This window comes from Dendropsophus ebraccatus, chromosome 5, assembly GCF_027789765.1.
Source record: "Dendropsophus ebraccatus isolate aDenEbr1 chromosome 5, aDenEbr1.pat, whole genome shotgun sequence".
Classification (NCBI taxonomy): domain Eukaryota; kingdom Metazoa; phylum Chordata; class Amphibia; order Anura; family Hylidae; genus Dendropsophus; species Dendropsophus ebraccatus.
Window position 1 is genome coordinate 110,989,928 of NC_091458.1, and position 20,793 is coordinate 111,010,720.

General features: G+C 45.7%; 1 protein-coding gene across 4 annotated transcripts in view; it reads right to left on the reverse strand.

Moving 5' to 3' along the window:
• TAB3 (TGF-beta activated kinase 1 (MAP3K7) binding protein 3) overlaps window positions 1-20,793 on the reverse strand; it is a 53,040-nt gene that overhangs the window by 20,833 nt on the left and 11,414 nt on the right. For 3 of the 4 annotated variants that reach the window (XM_069972432.1, XM_069972434.1, XM_069972433.1), the window contains exon 2: window positions 2,615-2,804. In XM_069972432.1, coding sequence (XP_069828533.1) covers window positions 2,615-2,716 — 102 coding nt within the window. In that variant the 5' untranslated portion in view covers window positions 2,717-2,804. The remainder of the gene's footprint in view (window positions 1-2,614; window positions 2,805-20,793) is intronic. The other variant, XM_069972435.1, reaches the window with a different exon arrangement.

A 20,793-nucleotide genomic window follows, 5' to 3' on the forward strand; every position in this document is an offset into this window, starting at 1 on the left:
AGGGGGGAAAAGACAGGGAAGGGAGGCAGATAGGTGATTGAAGCATATTACAGAGTTATATAACTTTGTAATGTGCTTCAATTACTGGGAAAAAGTTTTTCATGGCACTTGTCCTTTAAACTATGTTTTGACAGCCCCAGTGCAAGAGAGGACGTTGTGTTCATACCTTATTTATGTAGAGTAACATAGAGTAACAGCTATTTATAGTGTATGAACACTGCAGGACGGAAATCATGGGCACCTAAATTGGTTGTCCCAGCTTTTTCTTTTAATAATTCTCAAGTTCTGAGTTTTTAAGGTATGCCTGTGAAGGCACCACTAAAGGGGCCATTAAAGGGGCATTGCCCCCCCCCAAAAAAAAAGATAATTAATAAATAGCCCAGCCATAGTTTTCCATCTTTGTAATATCAACTTATTATGGCTTTGAACCATTTTGCTGCTTTTAGGTGCACTCACCCCCTCTGGAAGAATAAAATCATCTAAACTCAGTCCACTCAGACACTGCTCCCTGCTTCTGACCCCAACCCTCTGTGTCAGGGATCACGTCATCTGTCTCTTCAATGGGCAGGGTTAGCTCTTGTAACCCTGCTCACTCTAGAGAGGAAAGACATGTGTTCAGAGGCCCTGGGCGGGTGGGGGTATTGTGATCAGAGGCTCCAGGCAGACAGGGGGGTGGTGTGGTAAGTGGTACAGATACGGAGCTTCTGTAGAACTACAGGTCCCAGCTAGCTGCTATCTGTCCACATCAGAAACATATAGCAGTATATAGAATAGCAGCTTGCTGGGACCTGTAGTTCTACAGAAGCTCTGGGACCTGATATATTGTGTAAAACAACAGGTTCGAGCAAGATGCAAGATGCTATCCATCCACATCACAATATATTAGGTCACAGAACTTCTGTAAAACTATAAATATATAGATCGGCTTTTAGAAGAACCAAAGACCAATTATCAAAGTTTGCTGACTACTCTCATTTATTTCTTTTATTGGCACTACTTGCATCTTTCCAGTATTCCTGACAAACCACTTTTATTTGTGGGCTGTACTTGCACTATAAATATTAATAACTTTCCTTGCCATAAGACTAATGAAGAAGCATAGATTAACTGCTACTATTGTTCTCCGAGGTGCCAAGAAATAATTAGATTTATGATAGGAAATTAAGGACGCAAGATTAGAATAGAACCATGGTCTAGTATGCAGCATCAGCCTGAATTAGCCTATTTACAGCAATGATACATAGCATAGTGGAACACGTGATATTACACTAACTGCCTGCGCTCCCTTCTGCTTCTCCGGCTCCCTGATGCCCCGCTCAGCCAATAAGTGGCTGCGACAGGACAGCGCACTGACTGTTCGCGCACTGATCGCCCGCCCGCCCCCCCAAGCAAATAAAAGGGGTGCTGATTGGTTGCTGTGGCTGACAGAGGGTTATACTTACCTTTAGTGCAATCCTCGGCCTCTCTGATTATTAATGCTGGAATCCCCCATGGCAGATTTTTTTTGGAAATATCTCACTACAGTTTTTGTGCCAAAGTCAGAAGTGGATTCCAAATGGTATGAGTCTCTCCCACTTGACAAAGGGGCAATTTATGCCTCGAAACGCGTGGTTTATGAGACCATTAAAATTAATAGTTTTACTTCATTAAACCTGAAGCCGTGAAGCACCGTCATTCTGGCTCCTGTGGTCCCCGCCTACCCCGAGGATCCGACACTTCATCTACCATGAAAAATAAAAAGGGAGGACTTGTAGTTCTCTTTCCTGTTGGATCCACTTCTTCAGTTTTCTAAAAAAACCGACGTGTGTGTTTTCAGCCTAACGTGTGTTAATAAGCAGAGAGCCAATATAACTGATCAATACTAAGCAGAAGCATAGCATTGATCAGCATATGCAATCTAATAATTGCATATTATACTACCCTAAGGGGACTTAAAAAGTGTACAAAAAAGTGCAAAAAAACCCTTCCATGATAAACATTTAAATCACCCCCCTTTTCCCATTTTTCAAATAAAAACATAAATACAATTATGGACCTATACTGTATGGGGGTGCTAGTAGATAGTAAATCAGTGCATGCACTTCAGTCCAGCTGAAGGCCTTTAACCAGTGAAATGACCAGTAATTTACCCCTAATTTATAGACCAGTTGACAATTATGAACACAATAATCCTTTGTAACCTATCATTTAAACAAACTTCTGACAAGTCATTGCAACATATCAGAAGTCTGTATCGGTGGGGTATGGGTGCTGAGACCCCTGGCGATTGTTAGTATGAAGGGGCAGACACACGCGACACACTCACCTCACTGCTTGCAGTCAATGGAATTATAATGGAGCCCTATGGAACTTGCGGTACAGCAATTACCGGAGCAATTGGCTAATATAGCAACATAAGATAGTAGCTGAAACTCATAACACCCTGCATATGTGATTATCTCTGTAAATCACCTGGTCACTTGGTTTTATTTTTTTTATTTTTTATTTTTTTTTAGAGATCCTGGCGGTGTTAGTAAAGTTAAATTCCAGAATTTAGTATTAGTAAACAAGCAGATTATGGACAATACATAAAGAGTAAGGAGACTAGAGATCCTTTCATCACACTAGCACATACCTGCATCATGCACTGAGATACCACTTCAAGTGGGATCTCAGGGAAGCGTTGCTGAAGATCATTCAATACCTGGATGTCAAGCTGGTGACTACCCTGTGCCATCTCCGGATGTGTGCTGGATTAGGATGGGATAGGACGAGACTTAGTACGCCCACCAGTGGTTGTGGTCTTCTGACCCTTCCGACATTTTCTGCCACAAATAAAATATAAATACATTTAAAAAAAGATTAAAAAAATAAATAAATCACATTGCAACAATACTGTCAATATGAAAACCAAACAATCTAAAAAATACAATAAGTGTACAGGTGCATGCTGCCATGGCTGCACACTCTAAATGCCGAGACATGTGAACAGTGAATGTAAACATATGTATTTGCACAGTGTGGTTTTTTAGTGGTTTTCCCAGAAATGCAGCAAAAAAAAAATGGCACTGTCAACTGTGGTAAAAATGCATAATCACTGAAAAATAGCTAAATAAGATTCGGTTTAGGTGATCACCTATTAATCACCTCAATAAGTAAAATGAGGGGTGCCTGGGATGGAATTCAGCAAACATTGGATTGGAATGGCTGGCATACATAGGAGGATGCTGAATTAAGAAAATTGATTATTCTCTTTCCGCTCAGAGCTGTATGCATTACATAGTTACATAGTTAATACGGTTGAAAAAAAGACACATGTCCATCAAGTTCAACCAAGGAGGGGATGGATACAGGGAAGGGGGAGGATACAGGGAAGCCTAATACAGTGGTGCCTTGGATTAAGAGCATAATCCATCCCGGGACCGTGCTTGTAATCCAAATCAACTTTCAAACCAAAGCAAATTTTCCCATAAGAAATCAGTAATACGCAGACAATTGGGTCCACACCCCAAAAATAATGATTTTTTATTTTGAACAACAGGTAGAACAGATGAAACAAACAATGAGAAACAGCTGAATATGTCATATTATACGTTACTGTACAGTATAACAATCAGCATGTGGAGTATAGTGTGCATAAACCTGAAAAACAGCAGCAGTTTGTAGATACAGCAGTAGCGTAGTACAGCTAGAATAGAGAAGCAGGACTGCTGTCAGAGGTCTGTGTGGTCACATGACAGTAGTGGGGAAGGGGTGTGTGTTCAGAATGGACCAATCAGGGAGTGAGAATCACAGAGCTGTGCAGGAGGACATTGACAGAAACTTTAAATACAGCAGTTTTAAGGGCCGAGTGTAAGTGCAGGCAGATTATAGCAGCAGTGTGTATAGCTGAGTGTAAGTGCAGGCACATTAAAGTTGGAATGGAGAAGATGGGAAAAACAAGGGCTGACAGAGACTGCAGGGAGCATGAAGGAATAAGCAGGGCAGATGTGGGCACATAAATGCAGTGCTCTCTGTCCTGGAGAGGGGTTACAGGTACCTTAGGTGGAAATAATTCTCAGTTTTTGCTGATTATATTAAAAATTAGGCCTGGTCAGAAGTGTGCATGAACATATGTATGTAGGTTCCTCAATTTTAGGTTATATGGGGCTCAGTTCACACTGCATTTGTCAAATGTTTAATTTTGATGTACAGAAAACATGGTCAACCACATTTTTGTGTATGTATAAAAAAAAAAAAAAAAAAGTACACTTTTATGTAATTTAACAGAAAATGCATTTTTCTGTTGGTATACAGCAGCATCAGTTTTCACTGTCTGTTAATAGAGTGTGAACCAATCCCTTCAAAAGAGCATGGCTTAAAAAAGGATGTACCATCAGGTACACTCTCTTTAAAATGACAAATTAATCGGACGGTGCCGCAGTCCTTTTTTTGAACCGGGGGTGAAGCACTGGAGACGGGCCAGCCCGCCCCTCCATTACGTGTTTCCTTTAGAATCAATGGAGCAGCGTCATGGAGGGGCGGGGATATCCTTCCACTGGGGGCGGACCGGCCCGCCTCCAGTACTTCACCCCAGTAACCATGAATGTGGGAATCGGGCCGCGGTTCAAAAAAAGGACATATTACGTCCTGTGGTCGTTAAGGGTGTTCAGAGCTGGGCCACGCGGCGATGACAGCTGCATCCGATTACCTGATGCAGCCGTTCCCTGGTGTCTAGTGGAGATCGACGAGAGAAGATCGACGTTGTCCCAGAGGAGCGATCCCCGCGTCTTGACCCTGCCGAGTCTGCGCCGTAATGGCGCTTATCCCGACTCGGCACTCTGTTGCTTCCGGCTGCAGCAGCCGGAAGCAATCAAGTGCCTATCTCATTGATCTATGCTGTATATCTATACAGCATAGATCTCGATGAGAAATCAGTGTGCTTATACTAGAAGTCCCCCAGGGGCTAGTATAAGTGTAAAAAAAAAAAAAAAAAGTGTTGTTATTAATAAAAAGCCCCCTCCCCTAATAAAAGTTTGAATCACCCCCCTTTTCCTACAAAACACAGTAATCACTGAACTCAAGGAGAACAGCGAAAAAAATTCCAATGAAGTACTCAATCAAGAGTCTCCACTGATGCCCCCAAAAATTTAAATATGCAAAACAAGAGTCCGTGGAGCCTCAGTTACGAGTCTCAAAACACGGGATAGCCAGATATCTCTAGCCTGTTGCCAACGGGGTGCCTCCATGATGGGGAGAGCACCACACCACCCTGATAAATAACCCCTTAAGTCCCACTCGGTTGCGAGTATTGGAACATAGACAGGGAAACAACAGGGTGGCCCCTTTTGTCAATGTCTAACTCAAGGTGCGAGTATTGCGATCATGACAAGGGCTTGCAAAGGCAGGCTTCCACTCTATTTATCAGGGTGGTGTGGTGCTCTCCCCATCATGGAGGCACCCCGTTGGCAACAGGCTAGAGATATCTGGCTATCCCGTGTTTTGAGACTCGTAACTGAGGCTCCACGGACTCTGTTTTGCATATTTAAATTTTTGGGAGCATCAGTGGAGACTCTTGATTGAGTACGTCATTGGAATTTTTTTCGCTGTTCTCCTTGAGTTCAGTGATTACTGTGTTTTGTTGGTTGATTTTTCATTGCCCCAACTAGCCAGAATCCTACCCCACACTGACGAGGGGCAAAAACCCCGAAACGGCTGTCTGTGGGTGGAAGCCTGCCTTTGCAAGCCCTTGTCATGATCGCAATACTCGCACCTTGAGTTAGACATTGACAAAAGGGGCCACCCTGTTGTTTCCCTGTCTATGTTCCAATACTCGCAACCGAGTGGGACTTAAGGGGTTATTTATCAGGGTGGTGTGGTGCCCCCCCTTTTCCTGTTATAAAGAAAAATAAATAAATCGCCCGAACTATTAATTTATCACATTCCTGATCTCGCACCGTAAATGGGGTAAGTGTAAAAAAATCCCAAAGTGCAAAATTGCACATTTTGGGTCACATCAAATCCAGAAAAATTGTAATAAAAAGCGATCAAAAAGTTGCATATGCGCAATCAAGGTACCGATAGAAAGAACACATCATGGTGCAAAAAATGACACCTCACACAGCCCCATAGACCAAAGGATAAAAGCGCTATAAATAGCCTGGGAATAGTGATTTTAAGGAACATATTTTTGTTGATGGTTTGAATTTTTTACAGGCCATCACATAAAAGTAAAGTTATACATGTTACATATCGTTGTAATTGTAATGACTTGACGGACATATATAACAAGTCAGTTTTACCCCAGGGCGAATGGCGTAAAAACAAATACCCTCCAAATAAACAAAATTCATTTATTTTTTCAATTTCACCACACACTGAATTTTTTTCTGGTTTTGCAGTGTCCTTTATGAAAAAATTCAGCCTGTCATTGCGAAGTACAATTAGTGGTGCAAAAAATAAGGGCTCATGTGGGTTTCTAGGTGAAAAATTGCAAGTGTTATGGCCTTTTAAGCACAAGGATGAAAAAAACGAAACCGCAAAAAACGAAATTGGCCCGATCCTTAAGGGGTTAAAGAGAGTGTACCTGATAGTACATCCTCTTTAAGGCCCTATTACTGAGCGATTATCGGCCTTATTTGGCACAACGTCGGCTGATTGTTGTCTTTCTATGTCTTTCAAAATGTTGAAAGAAAAAAGACCGGCATAGCAACGATATGCTGCTGTTCCTCTGTGTAACAGCCGTGTTCTGCTGCCACCGCTCATATCTCCTATGAGCTCCCGAGACGATCTTTAGATCCCCTCCTGCAGCTCCATTTGGCACCCCGCACTTACCTGTTTGCTGTCACCACATGCAATAGCGCCAGCAGTGAGTGAGGAGCTCCCGCTGATCTGACTGGTCGGCGCTCGCTTGCTCCCGTTGTAATAGGGGCTTTATTATTAGAAAAGGGGACATGTCTTGAAAATATTTTCTTGAAGAAAGTCTACTTATAGGTGGTTTAGCCTTAGACTCTTTAGTCTAGAGATGTAACAGATTCATCAAACATCACTTGACTCTAGTCTGTACTGTCTAACAATTACAAACACATATTTTTACTGTATTATATCCCACTGTATATAAAGGAACATTTAATGTCTAAACTATACAAAGAATCACATCTCACAATCACATCTAGTTTAATCCAAACCTGAGAAATATACAAAGAATTCTTCTCTAGGTGTCCCAGGAGATTAGTCATGCATCTGTTAACCATAGATTTCCACACTGAAAATAAAGTTCAGTACTCCTTGTTTCACAATGAACTATCAAGGCTATATGTCAGACAACATGAGACTACACACTTGATCAGTGTATGAATGGAGATTTGTTTCACTAGCTCAATGATACCACCGAAGAAGATTCTGCAGTGGCAGGACATGTAGGAAACTGTTGAGCTCACTCATCATTTCTATGTAGCATCTACCATTTTACTGGCCAACACAAAGTATAGATGAGCGAATATACAGTAATAATGAAGCAAAACACTCCTTTAGCTCGGCAATCTGCTTATCAGCCGGCTGCCTTTTAACTCAGTGCTGCTCTACTCCACTGGGAAAAGCTGGATCCAGTCCTGGGAAGCTGGGAGAAGTTTCCGCATTTCCGACAACCGTTGTGGAGTGGTCCTGAGTTAGGGTATGTGCACACTACAGAAAACCGGCGTATCACCCGCCGCAGATTCCACAACTCGCCCCCGCTCGCAGACACACGCATCTCTGCTGGTCCCATAGGCTTCATTCTATGGTTTGCCAGATTCCACGTCCGCCCGAAGAATGAACCCGCTCATTCTTTGGCCAGACGGCGGAATCTGGCAAACCATAGAATGAGACCAGCGGAGATGCGTTTGTCTGCAAGCCGGGGAGAGCTGCAGAATCCGAGGCAGGTGATACGCGGGGATTCTGTAGTGTGCACATACCCTTAAAAGGCAGCAGGCCGACAAGCCGATTGCCGAGCTAACAAAGCATTTCATTTTCTTATTACTGTATATTCGCTCATCTCCAACAATAAGCCCTAGCTTAGTAATTGATGCAAACCCCTCCTGGTCACCTGGATGCCAGGAGTATGATGCTAGTAACACAAATTGTTGACAAGTGTTGAAAGAACCTAGTCCCATACATTTTGATTGTTCATGCTGTAAAAATTCAACGGTTGATGAGCTACAGCAACCAAGCACAGCATCTACACAATGTATAGAACTGTCTGATTCCGGCTCCATTCACCAGGTCTTATTTTTATAGAGTTGATCATCATTATTATTATTTATTTATTTTTATAAAGAAGGTAGGTCAGGTCCGGTCATTTGCCTTTTTCTAATCGAGTATGTCTAAATCAGCATATGCCGTTTTTTCTATAGGCACTGTCCCACATCTTTGCATTCAGACTACGGGTACATGTATGTATACCAAGAATGCGTGAGTAATAGAAAAATACAGAACTTCCAGGTTGGATTTAGGGCTCGGCCACACTAGCGTTTTTCTTTGTTTCTAACGGATCCGTCTATATTAATTAAACAGATGAGCATAAACTGATGAGCAGACTGATGCAAACTGATTGCAAAATGTTCATCTTTTTTTAATGGTCAGTTTGTATTTTGGCTTAAAAAAACTGACTTTTGTACATCAGCTTGCATCCGTATGCATCAGTCAGCATCCGTTTTTCTATCCGTTTATTTTTCTTCTTTGGTTTCTTGCTGCTTCTGCGCATGCTCAGTGCAAAAACGGATGAAAAAAACAGATGTGAACAGAAATACCTTCCGTTTTAGATCCGTCCTCATAGACTACAATGTAAAAAAAAAAAAACGGAAGTGCACTTTCCGTTCGTGATCCGTTTTTTTAAGCGGAAAGAAAAATACTGCAAACACTATTTTTTTCTTCCGTTCAAAAAAAAACGGATCTTGAACGGATTGCATGCAAACGGAGCACAATTAGGGCAAACGGAGCACACTAAAATAGCATGGGAATCTATGGGGATTTTAACGGATCCGACAGTTTCCGTTTTGCTTACTCTAAAATGGAAAAGGTAGACGGAATGGTGCCGGATCGTCAAACGCTGATGTGAACGTAGCCTTACAAAGCTTTATATATTAGGATATTGCATTAGTCACAGTCCCCTAACAAATTCACTTGCAATTCTTTTGCAAGTAGGAATGTTCCAATGTTACAGACGGGAAGCCTGAGGGAAATTAAACCTTCAAGCCCATCACTATTCAGTAGCCTGGCCTCCACAGAGATTCTATAGACAGCTGTTTATACAATCTTTAGTTTGCTGATAACCTCTAAGGGAAATCACAGAGAATGATATTTTCACAGAGCTACCCTTCTGCAGCTTCAGATCGCTCCTACTTGCAATTCTGCTAAAACATATTAGAAAAGTGCAATACAACGACAATAAAATTCCCTACCATATAAACCCAGGTATTTCCAGGCTTAACACCTAAAACCAAAGTCTTGTACCAGAAAAACATAATAATGACATGATCGCCCACATAATAAGGAGACACATATATATGGAACCGACAAGTGCTAAACTATTGAATTATGCCTCCCTTTGTACAAGAACATCCCCTCCCTTGGAATAGCCTTACAACCATGTATAACTATATTCTAGAGCTATGAAACTAAAGCTTCAGTATCAACACACCCTTCCAGCCATTGTTTTATCCAGCAGCAATTCCAGGAAGCGCTTTCATGAAATTTGTTTGGAACTTAAAATACTCTCATAGTGCTTCACTATAGAAATGTGTACTGCTTTCAGTAATATGGACTATACACTGAACACACAAGTATATGCAGGACTAATGGCAGCCATGTACATTGTATACAGAAGTGCAACATGTGCACACTAGCTGAACCAGGTAATCTTTTGTTTTCTATGTTTCTATGAATAAGTTGGCAGGCCCCAAAAGTTGACCGTTCTGTTTCTTTTAGGGACTAGGTTGCTTAATAGATGTGGGTCCCCCTTTGAGTCTCCCATCCATAAAGACATGCGTCTGTGTTGACTAGCACCTTTGGGTAAAGGCGCCCATGAACCCCTATCTTCAGGATTCCAGAATTAAAGCACTGTGTTACAGATGGTTAAAGGGGTAGTGCGGCGCTAAAAATTATTCACAGAATAACACACATTACAAAGTTATACAACTTTGTAATGTATGTTATGTCTGTGAATCGCCCCCTTCCCGTGTCCCACCACCCCCGCCCGTGTACCCGGAAGTGTGTGGTGCATTATACATTACCTGATCCGTGTCGAGGGCCGTCCGCCATTTTGTGCCAAACGTCATCTTTGGACTGACGGCCGAATCCCTGCCGCCGCCCCCCCCCCCCTCCGTCGCGTCACAACTGTGCTCAGCCGAGATTGGCTGAGCACAGTTATGCTCAGCCAATCGCGGCTGAAGATGCGATTGCCTGAGCACAGTTATGCTCAGCCAATCGCGGCTGATGACGTGGCGGAGGGGGGACGGCGGCAGGGATTCGGCCGTCTGTCCGAAGAGGACGTTTGGCACAAAATGGCGGACTGCCCTTGACACGGATCAGGTAATGTATAATGCACCACACACTTCCGGGTACACGGGCGGGGTGGTGGGACACGGGAAGGGGGCGATTCACAGACATAAGTGTGTTATTCTGTGAATAATTTTTTAGCGCCGCACTACCCCTTTAAGCTAAAAGAGAGATACACTTGTCTAGTTTTGAATTCTGTTTATTCCAGTGGGAAAGCTTCTGTTTTTGCAAAGGTCTCAAACATACTTGGAGACCTATGGGATGCAAGCCAACATGGGACATGGTGCAGACCTTAGGTGACAGGCCTTTTCTTCAGAGAACTCAGAGTTTTCTCTTATCTTTTGAGGGAAATAACATCTAAACCCAAGAGTACAGAAGAATCCTCAAAAAATGGATTTTTTTTGTGAAGATGGGGAGAAGTCTGTTTTTCTCCGTTGGTCGGCCATCCTGGACTCCAGTATGTTGCATGTTTTATTGGATTCTTTGGTTTAGTATGAAGGAGGATTCTGCAATTATCAGGAAATTGTCATGATAAGGTATATTTATCTATTGAAGATGAAGATATGACTTCTGGAATCATCTTTATTTTAAAAAATCCTTACGCTGATGAAATCACCAAGAGAAGAGCTGAAAACCTCAAAATGTTGAACCTCTTTGTTCATGACCAGGGCAATTCTGAGAAAGTTTTTGATGGAACTTGTGGATGGGAATGTGACAGTATGCGTCCCAATGGTCCAGAGTTGTCATCAGTGATTTCTCTGCAATTGGTGGAACAGTCACCATCTTGATGTGCTTGCACAAATTTAAGAATAAAATGAAAACTTATATTGTACTTCTCAACCAAGAAAAGTTTGTAGTCCCATTAGTACTGGAAGTTAGTTTTCACTTCACATCCAAGCAAGGGGGATTGTGGGAAAGTATCTGCACTGCTTCATGCTTCAGGGAATAGTAATAGTAATAATGCTTTTATTTGTATAGCGCACACTGATTCCGCAGAACTTTACAGAGGAAACAAGGAAGTGAAGAGCGGTACAGTGAAGTTACTGTACTAAAAACAGCACATTTGTTCTCCTTTACATTTACGTATGTGGTACACAATTGACTTTACCTTCTATCATTCACGACACAACCGATTTAATGTGACTTTCTCTAAACTTTTGAATGCACATGTCTAAATGTTCAATGTTTCACTAATTCATCATTATTTCAGTCATTGTGCCTCCACATGAACAACACAGGCCTAATTTCATCTTCATGGGATGACAATGCTTCAGCTCATCGAGGTCACATCATTGGGTATTAGCTGCTGGAGACTGGGGGACCTCAAATAGAGTGGTCTGTACTTTCTCCAGACCTGAATCCCATAGAAAACTAATGAGATCAGCTGAGCTGCTATGTAGAGGCTCATATCGCTGTACCCCAGAACCTCAATGGCCTGAAGGCCACCCTGCAAGAAGAGTGGGATGCCATGCAGACACTGAGGAGACTTAAGAACAGAATCATATGTTATTGTAAAGCTGTAATCGATGCTCGAGGGCATGACAAATTATTGAGACATTGACATTTTTGCTGGGTTATGCCCACCACTTTTTTGGCTTTTGTTTTAATAAAATCTTTGAGATATAGAAATCGACACTTCATGCTTCTACTTAAAGGGGTTGTCTGGCATTAGCAAACATCTTTGTGGCTGCAGTCATATAAAAAAAATAATAAAGAGCCTATGCTTACCTCTCCACTGTCCTGCTGTGGCATCTTCAGTATCCCCCGCTGACTGCAGCCCCACCACTTCTGAGACTTACGTGTCTTGTCATTGACAGCCCCCTCAGCCAATCACTGTCTGAGACCGCAGCAGGACATCAGGGGAGAGCGGAGAGATAAGCATAGGCTCTTCATTATTTTTTATATAACCAAAGCCACATAGCAAATGTTAGTTTGCACCCCACAACCCTGTAATATTACTGTAGTTTGAACTTTTTTTTTTTTTTTTATAAATTTAACCTGCAAGCCAAGTATCCCAAACTTTTTGTGACTAGTGTACCTCCCACATACACTGCAAACTCAATTTGAACAGTCCCTGGGGAGCAGAACAGGTCCTACCTAATCCATTCCTTGGTGGCTCTAAAAAGTATTATTTTGTATTTAAAGGGAACCAATCACAGAAAAATTGGCTATAAAGTTAAGGAAACGTGCTGGTAGATCAGCCAGCACGCTTCCTAACCATCCCCCTGTCCCCTCCGTCCCCTGTACCTAGAGCCCGCAAAGTTAGTTTATTAGTCTCCTGGGCTCTATGCAAATTACCATGTAAGTAGTCACGGTGGGCGGGCGGCTTCTTCAAGTAGTCAAAGTGGGGGGGTGTCTTCTTCAAGTAGTCCGTGTCCTGGGCCGGCTCCGGCACTGTAATCACACCCCTCTGGGCGTGTGTAGAAAGCGCCGCATGGTGACGTCATTAGGGGGGGCCGGCTTTGCACGTCGGCCTGGCCGACGTCTTTACTAAGCTGCGCATGCGCAGTGCAGCCGGAGAAGACGCTGCGGTACTGCACCTGCGCGGCGTAGTACAGCAGCGGCTTCAGCCACAGTACTGCGCATGCGCAGCTTAGTAAGGACGTCGGCCAGGTCGACGTGCAATGCTGGCCCCCCTAATGACGTCCCCATGCGGCGCTTTCTACACACGCCCAGAGGGGCGTGATAACAGCGCTGGAGCCGGCCCAGGACACGGACTACTTGAAGAAGACACCCGCCCACAGTGACTACTTGAAGAAGCCCCCCGCCCACCGTGACTACTTACATGGTAATTTGCATAGAGCCCAGAGACTAATAAACTAACTTTACGGGCTCTATGTACAGGGGACGGAGGGGACAGGGGGATGGTTAGGAAGCGTGCTGGCTAATCTACCAGCACGTTTCCTTAACTTTATAGCCAATTTTTGTGTGATTGGTTCCCTTTAAAGTAGTGTTATTGATGTGATATAGCACCCCATGTACTCCATTAATGCAGAGGTGACAAACTTTTTTTTTTTCTAATTTATTTTTGCTGTCAGACACAACCACTCCCAAGGCCTGCAGTAAAACCTAAAGGATGTTCCCATCTAAGACATTTTTGGCATGGCATATGCCAAGTACATGCCATAAATTTCTGCCAGCTGCAGATTCTATTTCCTCTTTAAAGGGGAAGCCTGGGCAAAATAATTTTAAGATATGTTATTGCTTAACAAAAGTTATGAAAATTACTAATAGACACTTATTATGGGAAATGCACCTATAGTACATTTTCCCTGCACTTACTACAGCATGGCGTGTTCAGGTCTCTGTAAAGTTGGTAATGTCACGTCACATGAACTGCCGACACCTGCTGTTCCAGTTTGTCCTACCGCTGCAGCAGGTGTCGGCCGGTTATGTGACGTGACATCACCAACTTTACAGAGACCTGAAAGATGCTGTAGTAAGTGCAGGGAAAATGCACTATCGATGCGTTTCCCATAATAAGTGTCTAATAGTAATTTTCATAACTTTTGTTGGGCAATAACATATCTTAAAATTATTTTGCCCGGACTTCCCCTTTAAACCAGAGAACAAGACACCATGGCTTTCTTACACGCATAATTGTTACAGAAACATAAGTCATTTAAATTACAATGAAGACAGCCTGCTAAATAGACGATGACTGCTGCACAACTACTAGAAAAAAAAGTAAGCTTCACTGTAATGCATTAGTGAAGAACAGGAGCAAGGAGGAATGTATTAAGGCAAGGGATGCTGACATAAGGTGTGCACAAGCCAGCAGAGATTTCTGCTATACGTTCTGGTTTATAATATGGTAAATGTGTCGGCTGTTGGAGGAAGTGACCCTTCCTGCTAAGCTTCACCCAATGTAAAATAAAAGCAAGCACAGTGTACAGACGCAATGTAGTTGCACGTTACTATTTACATGAGGCTTGCACAAAAAACACTGAGCATACTCAACTTCATGAATTCCTCCCTATATGTTTATACTGACAAACAAAAAAAAAAAAACTACCTGTAAAGCGGCATATTATAGCTGGCCAGTATCAGCCTATGTACCACACACATGAAATCTAGTGTAACCATTTGTGCGACTCCCCTCCTGGTTTTGGAGGGGAGCAATATAATTAGAAATGAGTCAGACTAATAAATCTACATTTGCACAGTTGAGTGAAACTGACCCCAGCATCTAAATGTCTAGAATAAATCATGCAAGAACAGCAAATAACAATGGCCCCTACCGGATTCACCCCTCGCTCTCTGAATACTATCCAGCAGCCGCAGTAGACGCTGAAGAACCCAAAATACCAAGAAGCACACATTTATGCCTCCTCAAAATAACACCAATACATCAAAGCCTGTCAGTCTGTCTCTAATGGAAGCAAGTCACAAGTCACCACCATGTGCAATGATCCCTTACTTCCAAGCATTTTGAAGCCTGCAGGATCTGTCTGTGTGTATCAGCTATCTCTTCATAGAAACACTACTGAACAGCAAGGACTACTCCCCAGAAAACACTACAGCTAATCCTGGATAAATAGACTGCACCCATAGAGGCAGAACACCTAACCAAAGACAATATGGGGGTTTTGTTTAAAATAAATAATTACATATGATGTTTCCATGTGGTGTGACAGATACACAGATGCAAACATGTAACATGACAAAGCCCCGATAAGGCGTCAAGCACTGGCACATGTATGCACAGGCGCAGCTCCTGTACTCACATGATCACAAAAACAGACACGTACAGCAATGTATAGAAAGACACCCAGCAGATGACATACTCATGTTGTGTTAAAGTGAATGTGTCACCTATTTTTTTCCCGTTATCTAGAGTTGAAATGGATTTTTCAATTTGTTATATTTAAAAAAAAAAAATAGTTTTTCACTTCTCAGGAAATAAAAAAAAATAAGTTACAGTATATTTTTTCATATTTCCCACTGTTGACCCGCAGAGGGAGCTAAATATGGGAATCTGGTGAAGGTCAAGCAACCTATAAGTTAAAGTACTCCAAGTAGAGGTAAAAAAAAAAAAAAAAAAAAAAAAAACAACAGCTGCAGAAGCATGCAGCATCACTTACCTGTCTGACCCAGTTCTGAAACTACTAAAAATCCACTTGTTTTGGGGGTTGTGGCTGTACTTCCTGGTTGACAAGTTTTTTCAGCACTACAGGATCCAGAATGCATTGCTTTCCCTCGGCTGTTCATCACAGTTCTCCACACCGCCGAAAACTAGTGCAGAACATCTAGGCTGTGTTCACACATTGCAGTTTCATTGTGTTACTGAATTATCTGCAGTAATTTTTCATTTTCAGTCCTGCATCATTTCATTGTGGTCCCGCTGTGCTGGTGAGATTGGCAGTGGCGGCTCTGATGAGCTGTTTAGCATTATTTCATTGTGTTATTGCAACAATTCACTGCAATTCTTAATTATTTTGGGAAGATGCTGCAGTGTGAACACAGCACTAATTTCACTGCAGACTTTTGCACAATCAGTGAAGTTGCAGCAGCTGCTTCTGTCACTCCTTGCCTGCTCAGGTATAGGCTAGAGGGGCTGGTAAGAGATGGTGGATCGGTCAGGGGAGTGGGAGACCCAGCCAAGCCTCCTGTGACATCAGAAGATGATGCGTTAACACAGCTGGGGGTCAATACAAGTTTTGTAGTCCTATTTTCCTGTCTGTGGTAAAAAAGCCACTGTGGACTATTGGTAATAACATTATTTATGTATCTTTGAATGATAGTTTAATTCTAAAGTGACTGTACCCCCAGGCCCAGGCTGAAGCACTGGAGGTGGGCCGACCCACCCTTAGTGGGAGGAAACCCCCGCCCCTCTATGATAGGGTTTCATTGATTCTAATGGAGTCACGTCATGGAGGGGCTGGGGTTTCCTCCCACTAAGGGTGGGTCGGCCCACCTCCAGTGCTTCATCCTGGGCCTGGTGGTACAGTCAATTTAATAAAAAATTTTTAGACTGGAGTAGCCCTTTAACTGTTCTGTAATTTTTTTATGGCCTATAATACTGTGGCTAGATGCTGGCTGAGCGGCAATGAAGGAGATTTTTCAGACAGGTTTTGTTTTTTTGTTTTTTAAAATTGCAGCCAAGCCAGTTCTTCAATAGAAAGCCTGGAATCACACATGTACTAAAAATTTACAGAAAAGTAAGAAAGCGCCAGAAAATCTGCCAAAAAGCAGAAAAGGCTGCTTGCAATTGTCTGGCCGATTTTTCAGCCCCCTAAAAAACGCTGTGCAAAAGTTGCATTTGAGAGAAGCCTGACTGTGCTCAGAGGACAGTGAAATAGAAAACAATTCTCCAGAATATTCCTTTAACTGCAGGTGAAACAAGAACAGAAGAAGAATCAGCACTGGGCACCTCTGCTCCGCATGTGATGAAAGGAAATGTCTCCTATACAACAGCGGCGCCACCAATCACAGTGTACTCAGAGGGTCTTAAAATAAATTCCAGCTATGTTTATTGCAAAGTCCACATAAAACATGATGTTTCGGCAGGTACAATCACCTTGATACGCTTGATAAGAGGTTGTACCTGCCGAAACCAAGCTGTGTGTCCCCTGCTCTGCATGAACTATATGGCTCTGCTCCTGTCATATAGAACCCCCCCCCCCCCCTCCTCCTGCTGCACAGAGTGGTGTCCCTGCCCTGACTCCATATCAGATCAGTCACAGCCTGTACAGGAGGAGAGAGGGAGAGGGGCTGCTTGTATCAGTCACAGCCTGTACAGGAGGAGAGAGGGGAGAGGGGCTGCTTGTATCAGTCACAGCCTGTACAGGAGGAGGGGAGAGGGGCTGCTTGTATCAGTCACAGCCTGTACAGGAGGAGGGGAGAGGGGCTGCTTGTATCAGTCACAGCCTGTACAGGAGGAGGGGAGAGGGGCTGCTTGTATCAGTCACAGCCTGTACAGGAGGAGGGGAGAGGGGAGAGGGGCTGCTTGTATCAGTCACAGCCTGTACAGGAGGAGGGGAGAGGGGCTGCTTGTATCAGTCACAGCCTGTACAGGAGGAGGGGAGAGGGGAGAGGGGCTGCTTGTATCAGTCACAGCCTGTACAGGAGGAGGGGAGAGGGGAGAGGGGCTGCTTGTATCAGTCACAGCCTGTACAGGAGGGGAGAGGGGCTGCTTATATCAGTCACAGCCTGTAGAGGAGGGGAGAGAGGAGAGGGGCTGCTTGTATCAGTCACAGCCTGTACAGGAGGAGGGGGGGAGAGGGGCTGCTTGTATCAGTCACAGCCTGTACAGGAGGAGGAGGGGAGAGGGGCTGCTTGTATCATTCACAGCCTGTACAGGAGGAGGAGGGGAGAGGGGCTGCTTGTATCAGTCACAGCCTGTACAGGAGGAGGAGGGGAGAGGGGCTGCTTGTATCAGTCACAGCCTGTACAGGAGGAGAGAGGGGAGAGGGGCTGCTTGTATCAGTCACAGCCTGTACAGGAGGGGAGAGGGGAGAGGGGCTGCTTGTATCAGTCACAGCCTGTACAGGAGGAGAGAGGGGAGAGGGGCTGCTTGTATCAGTCACAGCCTGTACAGGAGGAGAGAGGGGAGAGGGGCTGCTTGTATCAGTCACAGCCTGTACAGGAGGGGAGAGGGGCTGCTTGTATCATTCACAGCCTGTACAGGAGGAGGAGGGGAGAGGGGCTGCTTGTATCAGTCACAGCCTGTACAGGAGGGGAGAGGGGCTGCTTGTATCAGTCACAGCCTGTACAGGAGGAGGAGGGGAGAGGGGAGAGGGGCTGCTTGTATCAGTCACAGCCTGTACAGGAGGAGGAGGGGAGAGGGGCTGCTTGTATCAGTCACAGCCTGTACAGGAGGGGAGAGGGAGAGGGGCTGCTTGTATCAGTCACAGCCTGTACAGGAGGAGAGAGGGGAGGGGGGCTGCTTGTATCAGTCACAGCCTGTACAGGAGGGGAGAGGGAGAGGGGCTGCTTGTATCAGTCACAGCCTGTACAGGAGGGGAGAGGGGCTGCTTGTATCAGTCACAGCCTGTACAGGAGGAGAGAGGGGAGAGGGGCTGCTTGTATCAGTCACAGCCTGTACAGGAGGAGGGGAGAGGGGAGAGGGGAGAGGGGCTGCTTGTATCAGTCACAGCCTGTACAGGAGGAGGAGGGGAGAGGGGCTGCTTGTATCAGTCACAGCCTGTACAGGGGGAGGAGAGAGGGGCTGCTTGTATCAGTCACAGCCTGTACAGGAGGAGGGGGAGAGGGGCTGCTTGTATCAGTCACAGCCTGTACAGGGGGAGGAGGGGAGAGGGGCTGCTTGTATCAGTCACAGCCTGTACAGGAGGAGGGGAGAGGGGAGAGGGGCTGCTTGTATCAGTCACAGCCTGTACAGGAGGGGAGAGGGGCTGCTTGTATCAGTCACAGCCTGTACAGGAGGAGAGAGGGGAGAGGGGCTGCTTGTATCAGTCACAGCCTGTACAGGAGGAGGGGAGAGGGGCTGCTTGTATCAGTCACAGCCTGTACAGGAGGGGAGAGGGGAGAGGGGCTGCTTGTATCAGTCACAGCCTGTACAGGAGGGGAGAGGGGAGAGGGGCTGCTTGTATCAGTCACAGCCTGTACAGGGGGAGGAGGGGAGAGGGGCTGCTTGTATCAGTCACAGCCTGTACAGGAGGAGGGGAGAGGGGAGAGGGGCTGCTTGTATCAGTCACAGCCTGTACAGGAGGGGAGAGGGGCTGCTTGTATCAGTCACAGCCTGTACAGGAGGAGAGAGGGGCTGCTTGTATCAGTCACAGCCTGTACAGGAGGAGGGGAGAGGGGCTGCTTGTATCAGTCACAGCCTGTACAGGAGGGGAGAGGGGAGAGGGGCTGCTTGTATCAGTCACAGCCTGTACAGGAGGAGAGAGGGGAGAGGGGCTGCTTGTATCAGTCACAGCCTGTACAGGAGGGGAGAGGGGCTGCTTGTATCATTCACAGCCTGTACAGGAGGAGGAGGGGAGAGGGGCTGCTTGTATCAGTCACAGCCTGTACAGGAGGGGAGAGGGGCTGCTTGTATCAGTCACAGCCTGTACAGGAGGAGGAGGGGAGAGGGGAGAGGGGCTGCTTGTATCAGTCACAGCCTGTACAGGAGGAGGAGGGGAGAGGGGCTGCTTGTATCAGTCACAGCCTGTACAGGAGGGGAGAGGGAGAGGGGCTGCTTGTATCAGTCACAGCCTGTACAGGAGGAGAGAGGGGAGGGGGGCTGCTTGTATCAGTCACAGCCTGTACAGGAGGGGAGAGGGAGAGGGGCTGCTTGTATCAGTCACAGCCTGTACAGGAGGAGGAGGGGAGAGGGGCTGCTTGTATCAGTCACAGCCTGTACAGGAGGAGAGAGGGGAGAGGGGCTGCTTGTATCAGTCACAGCCTGTACAGGAGGAGGGGAGAGGGGAGAGGGGAGAGGGGCTGCTTGTATCAGTCACAGCCTGTACAGGAGGAGGAGGGGAGAGGGGCTGCTTGTATCAGTCACAGCCTGTACAGGGGGAGGAGAGAGGGGCTGCTTGTATCAGTCACAGCCTGTACAGGAGGAGGGGAGAGGGGCTGCTTGTATCAGTCACAGCCTGTACAGGGGGAGGAGGGGAGAGGGGCTGCTTGTATCAGTCACAGCCTGTACAGGAGGAGGGGAGAGGGGAGAGGGGCTGCTTGTATCAGTCACAGCCTGTACAGGAGGGGAGAGGGGCTGCTTGTATCAGTCACAGCCTGTACAGGAGGAGAGAGGGGAGAGGGGCTGCTTGTATCAGTCACAGCCTGTACAGGAGGAGGGGAGAGGGGCTGCTTGTATCAGTCACAGCCTGTACAGGAGGGGAGAGGGGAGAGGGGCTGCTTGTATCAGTCACAGCCTGTACAGGAGGGGAGAGGGGAGAGGGGCTGCTTGTATCAGTCACAGCCTGTACAGGGGGGAGGAGGGGAGAGGGGCTGCTTGTATCAGTCACAGCCTGTACAGGAGGAGGGGAGAGGGGAGAGGGGCTGCTTGTATCAGTCACAGCCTGTACAGGAGGGGAGAGGGGCTGCTTGTATCAGTCACAGCCTGTACAGGAGGAGGAGAGGGGCTGCTTGTATCAGTCACAGCCTGTACAGGAGGAGGGGAGAGGGGCTGCTTGTATCAGTCACAGCCTGTACAGGAGGGAGAGGGGAGAGGGGCTGCTTGTATCAGTCACAGCCTGTACAGGGGGAGGGGAGAGGGGCTGCTTGTATCAGTCACAGCCTGTACAGGAGGAGGGGAGAGGGGGCTGCTTGTATCAGTCACAGCCTGTACAGGAGGAGGGGAGAGGGGAGAGGGGCCTGCTTGTATCAGTCACAGCCTGTACAGGAGGAGGGGAG